The sequence below is a fragment of the Polypterus senegalus genome, chromosome 4 (genome assembly GCF_016835505.1).
Source record: "Polypterus senegalus isolate Bchr_013 chromosome 4, ASM1683550v1, whole genome shotgun sequence".
Lineage (NCBI taxonomy): Eukaryota > Metazoa > Chordata > Cladistia > Polypteriformes > Polypteridae > Polypterus > Polypterus senegalus.
Genome location: NC_053157.1, coordinates 217,132,878 through 217,147,761, shown reverse-complemented (window position 1 = coordinate 217,147,761; position 14,884 = coordinate 217,132,878). Strand labels below are relative to the sequence as shown.

The following is a 14,884-nucleotide window of genomic DNA, read 5'->3' as shown; positions in this document are numbered from 1 at the left end:
ACGAAATAGCTGTGTGTGTATATATGTAGATATGTATGTATATGTATATATATGTTTATATATGTGTGTGTGTATGTATGTATATATATATGTATTTGTGTGTATATATGTGTGTGTATGTACAGTATGTATATGTGTGTATATATGTGTGTGTATATATGTAGATATATATGTATGTATATATGTGTATATATATATATATATATATATATATGACAACAACACTCATCACTCACAACAGTGACAAAACAATTACATTGACAATCAGGTTACGTTATTTTCAAAATGTTTCCTTTTCTTTTCATTGCTTCTTTAACACACTACTTCTCCGCTGCGAAGCGCGGGTATTTTGCTAGTTTTTTATATATCACATAATGTTTCCTTCATGCTCCTGGAGGATTAGCAACTTTCCTTCATCACAGGTTCTCATATTTCCCACCCTTTCACACCAAATAGTAAGAAAGCCTGTCCATTTAATTTAAAACATTTTGGGAGGAAAAAAAAACATTGCTATAAGTGTTTATTTTAGCAGTTAAAAATGCACTGACTAAAAAAATCTTTTATTATCACAGTTAAGATGTGTAATTATGCCTCTCATCTTCTTCCACACTTTGCAACTGTTCTGATTTCCTCCAAATGTTTTAACAAGGAACTTAATGCTTTCTTTTTTTTGCACTTCCTGCACTTTCCTGAGTCTTTGACTTCTTTCCATTGCTCTCAAAGTACACATAATGCCTTTCTTTCAATAAGTGTGCATCTTAAGGCACTGCAAAATTTTTTCACCAGTTCCATGTTGCTCTCTATACAATAAATTAAAATTGCCCATATATCCAATTAATTTTTTATTTTCTGTTATTTCCTTTTTTCCTAATTTCTTCTAATAGGGGCTCATAACTACACACAAAGAGAAGCGGTCAACAAACAGATATGGATAAATTTGTTTGTACCATTCACAAAAAAGAAAACATAATTGTTTCTGAAATAACTTAAAACTGACAAAAAGTAATTGGCACCCATCATTGTTTATTTGGTCTCTCTATTATAAAAAAAAATCTTGGCAGGGATACCAGGGAGACGAGACGTGATCTTCTCAGAAGACAATTTGATGTCCCACGAGACAAGGAAGTGAGACAGAAGGACAGCTACTGTACAGGCTTTTAAATGATCGATGCGCAGCGCGACAAGCAGAACACGCACCTCGGCAGCAGTAGCACAAAGCCAGCAGCTGATCCGTCCGCATCTCCTTAGCGTGCGTTCAACTCCCCCCTTCACAACGCGAGCGGGACAGCATCTCCTTAGTGTGTGTTCCGCCAACCCCCTTCACAATGCGAGCGAGAGAGACGCGAAGTGGCAGGAGTGTAGCGCACCTCCAGGGGGTTGAGCAAAGCAATCGAGACCTGATCATCTTGGAGAAACACTTTGACAAGACGTGAGACTAGACATTACAACCTTAGAAGGCAAAACTCGTGAGATGGTGACTTTTGCACATCACGCCCTACTTACAAACAATTTAAAGCAAGTTCACAGACATCTAACCTCACAGCTGGAATGCTTTTGGCAGACAGACATCATGTGCTTCCAGCTCTTAAAACAATGACAAGCAACAAGCAGAACACGCATCTTGTCAACAGTAGTCACAGCAAGCCAGCAGATGATCCGAGCGCATCTCCTTAGCATGTGTTCACCACCCCCCCAACCAAGTGGTAGAGACGCGAATTGGCAAAAGGACAGCTGCTGTACAGGCTTTTAAATGATCGACCCAAAGCACGACAAGCAGAACACGTAGCTTACCAGAAGCAAGACAGCAGCTGATTCAACCACATCTCCTTAGCGCGTGTTCAGCAACCCCTTCACAACACGAGCGGCATTATACATCCCATGAGAAAGAGATTTAACCATGCCCGGGGTAGAAGATAAAGGACAAATATTGTTTTTACAAAAGTTTTAAAGTAAAAGTGAAAATAATGCATATGTAACAATTCCCATGAAAATAACAATCTTTTTAAATTGTATATCCGGTAAAAACCAAACCCAGGGGTGGGTGAGCGAAGCGAGCAGGGGGCGGAGCCCCCTAGTATTTAACAAAAAATTAGACTTTGCTTTAGAGTTTTGATTCGACAAAATATTTCAAATAATGGCACAAATGAAAATGTCATGGAGAAAAATAATGGGTACCTTAACCTAAAATTTGGTTGGATAACCTTAACAGGCAGTCACTGAAAAACAAGCGGTTCCTGGAGCTCTCAATGAGACTTTTGCACCTGTCAATGGGTTGTGTGGCCCGCCTTTCCTGAGGAAACTGTTCCAGCTGTGTCAGGTTTAAATGGGGACTCCTCCAGACTGCATGTTTCAGATCTTTCCAAAGGTATTTAACAGAATTCAAGTCAGGGATCATAGAAGGCCACTTCACAATAGTCCAATGTTTTGTTCTTAGCCATTCTTTGGTGCTTTTAGATGTGTATTTTGGGTTATTATCCTGTTGGAGGATCCTTGCCATGCAACTGAGACAGAGCTTTCTGATACTGGGCAGTGTTTCACACCAGAACGTCTGGATAATCTTCAGATTTCACTGTTCCCTGCACAGACTCAAACACCCCATGCCAGATGTAGCAAAAACATCCCCTAAACATAACCGAGCCTCCACAATGTTTTACAGCTGATATGGTGTTCTTCCCTTTGAGCGCTTCATTTTTTCATCTGTGGACATAGAGCTGACTGATCTCTGTCTGCAAAGACAATGTTCCAAAGCGATCAAGAAAGCTAACAGAATATTAGGTTATAATGTATATCATTATGTGTTGAGTACAAGTCAATGGAGGTCATACTTAAGTTAAATGACACAATAGCTGCACTGGAGAAAGTTCAGAAGAAGGCGACTAGGCTGATTTCATGACTAAGAAGTATGAAAAATGAGGAGACAGTGAAGGAGTTGACCCCTTTCATTTTGAGAAAACAGAAGTTAAAAAGGGACATGATTGAAGTTTTTAAAATTATGACTTGAATTACCACTGTTGATCCCAGTTTTTACTTTGAAACAAATTATACAATAAGAACATGGGAAACTTGGAAACATATTATAGGCAGATTCTGCATCAATGTTAGAAAGTTTTTCTTTATGTAAAGAACAACACAAACAATAAATAAATTACCATGGTATGGCGGAGGGTAGAAATTTAGAGGCAATCAAATCTAGGCTTGATGATGTTTTGGACAATCTAAATTAATACAATGGACCAGCATGTTAGGATGAATGGCCTGTTCTCAACACAATTCTTGTTTGGTTTATAAATTGCTCCTTTACAATCACAGCCAATTTGAATAGCTGCACTAACATTTAACAAATGACGTGCAGTAGATGCATTTCAAATGACAAACACTCTCATTGCAGCTCTTGGCCTCACTCTGAGACTCAACTTTTTCTAGGTCTATTTTTCGTCAGTGTTCTGCTGATTTAGTCAGTTCGCATCTCTGCACCTGTATGACACCCTGCTGTGGCTGCACTTCTGAACTGGAGAAGTTTTTGTTTGAGTGTTTATCATTATGGGACAGGAATCCAAGTCTGGTGACAGTAATAGATACCTGCATCCTCAGTTTGGATCTCACTGATGGTCAAAGTGAAGTCAGTTCCTGATCCACTTCCAATGAAACGCATTGGAATCCCAGAGGCACTATTGTTTGCATCATAGATCAGAAGTTTAGACCTTTTACCAGGTCTCTGCAGGTACCAGTGCAGGTAGTTGTTTGTTACAGAGCTTTGTGCTTCGCACTTGATGGAGACACTTTGTCCTAATAGAACAGTCTGAACCTCTGGAGTCTGAGTTAGAATATTCTGTCCACTGGAATCTAAAAAGAAAGTGTTCATTAATAACAAAATAGACTGTTTAAAATGTATCTTTCTCCTTGTGATATGAAGATAGCAAAAACACATTATTACACACGGATATTTGCAAAGTTATATTGTTAAACTTACACTGGGCAAAGAGTGCTGCTATGCACGCCAGCAACATCCAGAAAGCCATCGACTCAAGGATTTTTCAGTGAATGAAGTTAATTGTCATTTAAGACAAGCAAAAGAAGCAATAAAGCAAGTCTGCTATGCAAATAAACTTCCTGAATGCAAATGATTTTCAGGCATGTAGTAGGAACTGTGAACAGAGACATTTATTGGTTCAAAATAAGTTCAAACCATCAGTGCAGATGTGGAATTTCAAGGTTTTTTAATGGAGTGCAAGATAGGAAGACAGGAATGTATATCAAGAGTGTGCTTCCCCTTCACTCTACACAGTGTTAGAAGAAAATAAAAGTGAATTAATCTACAATGGACTGGCACCCTCTGCAGGGTGCAATACAAAAGCGTATCATGTGCATCATATTTCATAACTAAAAGCATAGCAAATGTATTGTATTTCGCTTAGCAGCCACTCCATGCATATTGCACTTCAGATTGTGAATACGTGTTAATCACGTCAAAACTGAATCTAATCAAATGACCAATCAGAGTCAAAATGTGACACGATAAAAGCATGCCAAATTAAATAACCACCTGGTTATGTATTGCATTTCATTGTTGTTAACACAATGCATTGTGTTTAATTTTGGCATGAATAATCTATACTAAATTACATGTAGAGAAAAGTTGACATATTCCAAAGGAAACCTTTCATTAATGCCAAGAACCTAAGGTGAGTCATAATTCAAAGAGTTGTAAACACAAGTATAATGAAGAAAATCAGACAATGTAATTATTAAGATAAAGAACATTTGTACATTTGCAGACTACAAATGCATAAAGCACATGAGGCAGTGCAGAAAAGTTTTACAGAAGGGACAGACAAGTAGTAGCAGTGCTGCTGTTATGTATATTGAGCAGAGTGAAATTTTTACCTGCAACATGTCATCACTCTCTGATACCACGATAATCATGTATTTATTAAAGTACAAAGTTATTCTAAAAATGGGAACTAGATAGATAGATAGATAGATAGATAGATAGATAGATAGATAGATAGATAGATAGATAGATAGATAGATAGATAGATTCTTCTCCGGGCCGCCTCCACACTCCTCTCGTGCCTCGTCCTTCTTCCACCCGACTCCAGCCTTGAATGAAGGGAGATGGCCCCTTTTATTCATATCCTGGATGAGCTCCAGGTGTTCCTGACACTCCTACGTTGGCCACGCCCCAGCGTGGCGGAAGTGCCGGCTGTTCTCTCGGCAGCTCACCAGATGTCCTTTTAAATCTTCCCCCCAGCACTTCCGGGTGTGGCGGAAGTGCTGGGGTAACAGGTCCCCAAGTCATTGGGACGCCTCCTGGCGGTGACCGCGGGCCTCTGCAGGGTGGGGCTTCCATGCCCTCAACCCGTGGCCCCCAAAGCAACCAGGGTAGTGGCCCCCACGTGATCCAGGGTGGGCGCAGACCCACATCCAGTCCCTCACGGCGTCCCGGCCAGGTCGTTGCCCCTGGCATCCCTGACAATAGATAGATAGATAGATAGAACCTTTATTAATCCCAAGGGATATTATTAATGAAGTGAATTGTGGGCACTAGAAAACATGCAAGAATTTCACATTAAAATATACTGAGAATTTTGGGTGGTTACTGTGGTGTATGTGGTAAGGGAAAAAGAAATTAGAAGGAGAGGAGGAAAATATATGTAATGCAAATAGCTTAAAAATTCTGACAGGTGCAAACTTACAAAATATGTTGTAATAAATATCACTGAACGCAGAGTGTAAGAGATGAATATAGACAAGTCAAGTAGAAGGGTCAGTCAACTCTTTATTCATTTCTTTTAAGTCATTAAATCCTGTTAAGCTGCAGAAGTTAAATGTGCTGCTCACCACAGCAAACTTTGATAGCAATGTCTGCAAGGATGAATCTACACAATCTTTTTCAGATAATTATGTTTGATGGCTTATGTTATGTGATCAGAAATTATTATTAGGTGCTGTTTTACATCATTATTTGCCAAAGTAAAACAAAGGTCAACTGAATGACACCATTGGTAATCCAATCAGAATTTGAATTTCTTTTATGTGTAGTTTTAATCATTATGTCTCTTAAATGTATGTATCTCTTTCAAACAATTGTTTATTGTTGTTTGCTTTGGTATTTTCACATAATATTGAGGTATCTTTTGTCACACAGGTGCGCATGGGAGGCAGCTAAAGGTCCTGAATAATGAGAGTTCCAGGGTGTGGCGAGGTGCACTGACTTTCTTTCTCGATCCTCAGCAGACCATTCATGGGAAATCTCATCAGGTTCTGGCGCCCACAATGATGTCACTTCCAGTCCCGATGATGTCACTTCTGGTCTCAGCCTTTAAAGCTGTCATTTTGACACAACTTATTTACCCATTTGTAGCCAGGGCTTAATATACGGGTGGCTGCCCCAAACCTTTGATGTTTACGATTCATTTTTGTGACACTTTGTAACGATAAAGCATGCATTTAGAGCAAACTTTATTATTTAGGAAAAAAATATATAAATAAAAGAAGATTTTTACGTAATTTGATTTTCTTCAAAAATTCACTAAAAAGAAAAAAATAATTTTTAAAATAAGATTTTGTTGTTTTTATGTGACTAAAAATAAAATTGTTGGGCACCCATAAAAGATTTAATTTAATTGAATTGAAACGAGGGTTGAAAATGCATAGATTCATTGAAGTGAAATTTTTAACCAGCTTAACTATGGAAAGAAAATGGCACATTATATAAGAGCTGATTATAATATGTAGAATAATGGTTATAATTACCGAAGTTTTCAAATTGTAAGAGTTTTTTTTTTTTAATCATTTAAGGAATCTATATAATCTTAAATAGAATTAAATTAAATCTTTTATGGGAGACCCACAATTTTATTCGACAAAAATATCAAATATTTTAAAGTGAAAAAACTTCAATATCGATTGTGGACGAAGTCGAGACAACAGCAGGCAAACCGATTTGAACAAACAGAAATCTTTTTATTTCTTGACTTCTTGGTGAGCAGTGAGGTCAGTTACAGAGCCTGTCAGCTTGTAAAAACCCGCATAAGGGGGGGTGAGCTGCAATTTTATAAGAGATCTTCGAAGAAACAGTTGGGGGAAAAAAAAACAACCTCAGGTGCATCCAAAGGTCATAGAACATTCTTACACAATTTGTTGATTTCAACAGAAAGCAGAAATTCTAATCTTTTCTATATTTTTAATTAAGCTTATCAGAAAACTTGTCATACGTCTGGCATCTTAATTGGACGATAACCAGACACTGCTTGAGACAAGCCGGGGAGTGGCTGAGAGCTGCATTCCACATCTGGCAGCCCTACTCTTGTAAGCACACTTCTCTTAATGATAACATGCAGATTTTCATACAGAAGCTAGCAATAGATTTTAAATTCCATTCCACACGATTAATCAAAATGATTTTATTTAATAAATACATTTTTTTAATTAGTCTACATTGATCTTGAACCTTCAATCGTTTGATCGAAATCCAACATACTAACCACTTGACAAACAATGCTAATTCATATATATGTGTTTGGGCTAAAAGCTTATTATATAGTATACAGTATGTGTGTGAATGTGCTAAAAGTATAATATAACATACAAATTCATACTAATGAAATATTGCACTGTCTCTGGAGATCAGCATGCATCCAAAGTTTGAAGGAAATCAGTTCGGTAAAAGTGGATAAATAATCGTTTGCAAAATTTGATCCAGACAAACAGAAACGGCAAGCTGAATAAAACTGTGTAAATAAAAAAAAAATCTTCATCACATACCAGATCAGAACCAGAAATAGATAAAATTTGTTATATATTTTTTACCCAGAGACACCAGATCAGAGCCAGCATGAACTTTAAACTAGAGACCTCCCATAAGTCTACAAGGACAAAAAAACACATTAGAGCCTGTCCAAGGGCTAGAGTCAAATGGGAAGTTAGTAGAAGGCCCGAGAACATAAGTCATGTCTAGCCTTGGTTGCTCAACATGAAATTGGTCTGAGAGGTGCATTGAGAAAGCTCAAGACTGCGATAAATTTAAGAGACAGATCAGCTTACTACTGGTCTCCTTCCATCCAGGGACCATGAAAATTCAGGACACAGATCAGCTTGCTAAGACAAGGAGCCATCTGGTTATCTAGGCATATTTCAAGATGAGCTGCTTTTCATCTTGATTTTATTGGAATTATATTTGTTATTTTGATTTAACTTTCTTTCTGTTTTGGGTACATTTAGGAACCTTAAGTTAGAAGTAGTGACTCTGTAATACTTGAATAAAGGTGTATATCTTTTCTCCTGTTTGTGTTGGTATTGTGTCTTGTTGCCTAGAGTCAAACATATCAAAGACAGGGGGAAGTATTTATCCAGTTTAGTAGTCAACCCCAACAGTGACTGTAAGTGGAGTTAAAAAATGCAGTTGTATCTGTGTACCAAGCTCGTGTGTATAAACATTTTACATAATAAAAAGTCTTATAGTGAGACTAGGATCACCCAAAAACCTTCCACTGAAATGCATTTTCATATCCTGGCAACAGGTCAAAAATATGATGTTTGAAATTTTTTGCCTAGGTACAGTTCATAGGCCACTGTACATGGGAAATCTCACTATTATAGGAATTGAAAACCAGGACAACTGATGTCATCATACCACATCAGAAAGTAGTCACAGCCAGAGAGTAGTAGTTTCTGTATGTGTACTTGATGCTTATCAAGAACTAGAACAAGGAGCATTATGAAGAGGAAAGAAAAGTGATACCTGAGTGGAGACATACAATGCTCTTCTAAGAACTTAGAGAACAGGTGATCCAGGGAATTTTGGCCTTATGTTTAATGAAACCAATGACAAAACGTTACAAGTAGGTCACACTTGCTATCTGTGTAGAGGGCACTCAATTGTAGCAAACAATGAATGGAGTTAGGTGGAACCTCAGACAGAGCAGCCCAGTTCAAAGAGTTCTTGGAGTCATACCTGCTTAAGATCAGCGGAGGACATGAGAGTGTGTGTGTCGTAATGCAATGAAAAAAATATACAGTTATATATAGCTACATATATAAATCTGTTATATAATCAGTCTTATATATTTTATTTTGTTGTAGAGTGTGAACTTCACTAAAACTTTGTAACACTAGAATCCCTGAAACCTATGAAAAAACTCATAATCCCAGCACACGTTAAATTCCTTTGCACCTCTCCATTGGCATCTTTTGTTTTGCAAATGTGTCGATCAGCAAAGGCAGCAAACAGCCTGCTATCCCATCCCCCACTGTTACAGCACAAGTCAAACAAAAAGTTCTCCCAGCTCAAGTCTGTTCTTCTGTTCATCTGGGTGTGATGTGCCTGGAGTTGTATAGGGTAAATAATATATCGTTATTTAGAGCACATGCATTTCATGTGTGTTCCGTGTCTACAACGATCAGAGTAAATGTACTGTAAGATGACAGGAAATGCAAGGCAAGAAATGTTGAACTTTTTTCATGTTATAGTACTAATGACAAAATGATGTCATGAAGTGTGTATTATGTAAAGACTGAAGTTCAAATATCAAATAAACACTTTCACAAAAGGTAAATGTATAACAAAACAACTGCGCTTTTATTCAATCATATAACCGAAGAAAAAGAAATAGGTTTAGCACACAATATTGACATGACTGCTTGGCTGGTGCAGAGGTAAGAACTGATGACTCGTAATCAAGAGGTTGCGGGTTCGATTCTGCCTTCTACCTAGATTTACCGTTTTGAGTAGTGAGCTGCTCTTATTTTTAGTATTATAGAATAAAAACATGCATTTGATTTGAGTCTGTAACAGCTGGTGTAAATTTATAATACTTGTAAAGGTTAGGGGTTTTCTTTTATTCAGTTTTATTCCCTCAATCATGTTCACATTTGCCCCGGTCTGACACTGCTGTTTTCAAATAAAGACGTGCTATAACAGATAAGGATGAGGGTTCTACATCGGAGAAAGAGAACAGAAGCCCCATACAAGAAACATCCAGTCACACATAAGAACAACACAACTGCACCAGGCTTAAAGTTGAAATATGGCACCATTTGGATGCAGCAAGAGGTCGGGCATCATCCTGCCAATGAATCTGCCCCATATATGTCCTTTAACCAAACAGCAGAGCCTACAGAGCTCACCAAGGTATTGTGTAAAGTTATTATGTGATTATGTTTTTTGATGGTCTTTATATGAAAAACATTTATATGTTACTTATATAAACGCTACACTGAGTATTGTATACCTATATTTATTTAATTTTCTTCCTACAGCATAAAGTCAAAGTAGACTGCAGAGATTCCTGTGTTTGATCAACATAGGCATGCTGGCAAAGCACATGTGCAATGCCACTCCTTATTCAGGAAAAGATGAATTACATAAAGTGTGACGGCAGCTGCAGTTTATAGACACCAGTATGTGAGCAACTCTCCACTGTAGTGCCATGCTGACGGTGTATGTGCCCAAAAAGAAAAAGTCTGACTGGATTCTTGGTACCATTGCTCACATACTGAAGTGTGATCAAACACAGGAAGCTTTATAATATATCTTATATATTATGTTGTATTTTTTTAATAAAAATAGTTCACAATATTTCTATTATTTATATTTAAAAAAAAACCTTTTTTCTGTTTGTTTGGTTTCACTGTGCTCTTGTTACATAAAATTGAGGTGACAGTAACTATTGTAGAAAGGGAGTAGAAATAAGGAATAAGTAATGGATAATTAACTGAATTATTGTGAAATAATATAACTGTATATTTAAATTGTATAAAATGAATAATAATTATATTATTAATAATTTGTTATATTGATGAATAATATAATTAGTGCAATAATTTAGTGTATAGTATAAAAAAAAGCATAGTGTATGCTTGAGATGGAATGGAGAGCCAGTGAATGTATTGTGTATTAATACTGCCCCTTTCAACTTTTGTGTATAGGAATAAATGCTTTACTGTTCATCCTGGATGTCCATGGCTCTTCATTCCTTCGAATTTCAATCACAGCCAAACAAAGTCGGTTACAAGTGCAGGCACCAGGAGCCACTGAATGGAGTTCTAGCTTAGTGTCACTGAAGGAAATAGAAAGACATCCACAACAAGAAGATTACAGGGCTTAGACAGGAGATCAAATGTTTATTGCTACCAGAGACTTCAGAATGCAGAGTTGACTAGTGGGAAAAAGATGAGCCCAAGTTTGGAAAGACTAACAAAGAAAAAGGGGGAGAATGGAGGTGAACATTTAGCACTGAACTGTAGTATGTAAGAGGTGGGTAAGTTGGATAGCCACAAAAGCTGGTCGAAATGGTTCAAAACCAGTACAGCAAAGGCTAGCGATGCAATAACTTATTTGTTTTACTTCTCATTGTTTTCTATTTGTTTTGTCCAAATAATTATTCCTTCATATGTTTAAGTTTACTATATTAAACACACTTGTTTTAATGAACCATGGTGTTATTATAAGTTCAGGAATTACTTAAGAGTGTCTCTTACTTTTCACATCACATATAATTCTGATGTTGACAGATATTTTTACTTATCACAGTAAAAGAAAATATATCTGTTTATTATATTTTTACTTTTTTAATACTAAAACCTCTGTGAGCATCCCTCACAGAAAGGTTAAAATGTATTACAATATTAGGGTGCCTTCCAAAAATACACAAAACATGGATGGACCTAAAGCATACAATATGGTGGTTGTCTCAGTCAAAAAAACACTAGATGTGTGGAGCTTATTCAACGGTTAATTAAAAATGTTCTGCTTCCTATTGTAGAGTAATGGAACAGTCTTTTTCCCAGGACAAGTACAGATTTCTCTTAAAGTTGCCTCGTCCAGTAATTGTAGTTTAAACAATAAATGTTGATTAAAATTATTGTGGTGGGAAGCAGTCAGTAATGAAACATCCATAGTAAGTGAAAAAGGAGGCATCACTGTTGATAAAAGCACCAATAGTCTTTGGAGTTCATGGATTGCAGGTTCTGAGAAAGGCCAAATGGAGCTCATTGACATGCCATCCCTGCTAAGGAGTAAACTCAGATATGCTGGTGGACGAGACTCAATTACTGTGTTTCTGATACAGAAGTGAGCAACACTGGAACACCACAAGGAACACTGCTGTATCTTTTGCTCTTCACTCTGTTCACATCCGCTCTATAAATATAACACCAGGTCATGTCACTTGCAGAAATTCTCAGATGATTATGGGGTACATTGATAAGGGGCATGAGATAGAGTATAGGAGTCAGGTGGAGAACTTTGCTTCTTGGTGCAAAGAGAACTGCCTGCATCTTAACATCAGCAAAACCAAAGGACTGGTTGTCGACTTTCACAACACCAAAGTCAATGTCCAGTCACTATTAAGGCAGAGGATGTAGTGGTGGTCCACTCATACAGGTACTTGGGGGACCACATTAATGATAGGTTGGACTGGTCTCGGAACACAGAGGAACTATATGAAAAAGGGTAGAGCAAGCTCTTTTTCCTTAGGAGACTGTGTTTTTTTAATGTGGCAAATGACAGCCTTCAGATCTTCTAAAACTCTGTGATTGCCAGTGAAATTTTCTATGCTGCAGTGTGCTGGGCTGGTAACATTTCTTCAAGAGAAGCCCACTGAATTAACAAGCTAATTAAAAGTGTAGGCTCAAAGAATACACTCTGGACTCCTGGAGATCATAGCAAAAGACAGAATTAAAGAAAACTGAGTGCCATTTTGAACAATGCTGTGCACCTTCTCTCTGACACACAAACATTGAGGACTTTCTGCCAACTAATCATTCAGCAGAATTGTGTTATGAAATGCTACAGGGGCTCCTTTATACCAACAGCAATACATCACCTTAAAACCTCACTGTGATTGTGACACCAAGTCAGAATTTTTCTATCTATCTATCTATCTATCTATCTATCTATCTATCTATCTATCTATCTATCTATCTATCTATCTATCTATCTATCTATCTATCTATCTATCTATCTATCTATCTATCTATCTAACTTGTAAACATTATCATTTGCATAATCTACTGTTGGACAATTCAAATATTTCAGCATGTTATTTTAGTATTTCTAAACTTTCTTGGAATGGGTCTTTTTTACATGTCCCTCTCATCTCTATGGCATGCAGAGCTCTCGTTTCTCTACTTTCTCAGGTGACTCTAAACACAATGACTTCTCAGCCTCATCACAAGTAAAAACTGCAGCTGTACAAACATGTAAAGGAAGTTTTTGTACGGCTCTGTGTCACTGTGTGAGAGGAGTGCTGTGGCTCTGCATACAGTAGTAATGTCCTGCATCTTCTGCCTGCACGTTACTGATGGTCAGCGTGTAATCAAGTCCTGAGCCACTGCCACTGAAGCGACTTGAGATCCCAGACTGCAGAGTGCTTGACGCGTAGATCAGAAGTTTTGGAGCTTCTCCTGCTCTTTGCTGATACCAGGCCAGGTAGTTATAGCTGCCACTAGTAATGGAGCTGCTGGCTTTACAGTTCATCTTGACAGTTTCTCCTGGTCGTGTAGACAGACTTGAAGGAGACTGAGTCATGATGATATCTCCACAGGACTCTGGATAAGAAAGAATAAATTACAATTAATTTATTACTTCAACAGAATCACAGTTGCAATTTTAACTTAGCAGAATTCATATATCAGGAATGTTTTTATAGATCTCACCTTCAATTAAAAAGAAGAGGGTCACCAAGAAAAGAAGTGACAAATCCATCTCCACTAAATCTTACAGGCAGATGTAACTGAGCCCATCTTAGTGACTTCACTCTTTAAATCTCTTGAGAAATGAAGTACGTATGCAAATGGAGAAGAAGAGAAAACACAGGAAATGACAAGATAGTCAAATTATTGTCGCTGCATGGTTTGCATGTTCTGTGTAGTTTTTCTCTAAGATGTGCATGTTAGCTTGATTGTCTACAATAAATAGGCTTAAAATAAACGGCTTGCATTCCTGGTTTGAATCCTGCCTTACTCCTTATTGATGACACAAAGTGATAATAAAACTGAAACACAGATCATGGAGATACTCAAAGGTGACATTTCATTACACATGCCAGCTAGTAAGGACATTCATCCTCTAATTGTTTATTGTTTTACTATATATAATGTGACACCACTTAGTAGTAGTTTGGACAGTTGTATAGTATTTCTGAGGTGGCAATGATAGATTGTCCACCTAGTTCTTTGAAGAGCATCACTTGTGTTCTGTTTTGTGTGTTATATTTGTCCCATTTGTTGATGCCCATTGCATGCTAAACCAACTTTGAAGGGGGTCCCTCTCTGAAATACCTTTCCCAAGATTTCTTTCATTTTTTCCCTACAAGAGTTTTTTTCTGGGAGTATTTTTCTTGTCTTCTTGGGGAGTCAAAGCTGGCGGCTGTCAAAAAAGGGCCTGTTAAAGGCCACTGAGGCATTCCTTGTGTGATTTTTGGCTATACAAGAAATAAATTGCTGTTGTTGATGTTAGTGCCCATGTTTCAATTATCAAAGGATATGGGTGTTAAAACAGAGCGACGGTGTCTACATATTTTTCAAAATTTGTTTCAACTGACATCAGTAGCTTGGCTATGTTGAATGTTGAAAAATACACACAGAAGAAAAGTTTCAGTAGTAAAAAAGTGCCCTGTCAGGAAACGTATAATTTACATTTACACACTGAACACACACTCTGCACAGGAAAACAGGTAATTCACCTGAAGATAAGCGTATTTTTTCCAGCCATTACTTAGATGTGAGGCTATTTGAGAAAAGCTTGGGTTTATGATGGAGGAGTCATTGGTGAGGCCATCCTGGAACATTTACCCTGTGGTTTGTGTGTGGATTCCAATTCCCCATCCTGACAAGATCCTAAAACTGAGGTCCTGATTCCCTGTGGTGATAAATGATCCCT

The 14,884-nt window shown here is 37.5% G+C and overlaps 2 gene segments (V, D, J or C); both read right to left on the bottom strand.

Moving 5' to 3' along the window:
• Positions 1–3,538: 3,538 nt before the first annotated feature.
• LOC120528799 lies at positions 3,539–4,019 on the bottom strand. The segment is given in 2 exon segments: positions 3,539–3,843; positions 3,971–4,019. Coding segments are annotated over 2 exon segments (354 nt in total).
• A 9,212-nt stretch (positions 4,020–13,231) lies between these two features.
• LOC120528798 lies at positions 13,232–13,731 on the bottom strand. The segment is given in 2 exon segments: positions 13,232–13,551; positions 13,660–13,731. Coding segments are annotated over 2 exon segments (369 nt in total).
• Positions 13,732–14,884: the final 1,153 nt, after the last annotated feature.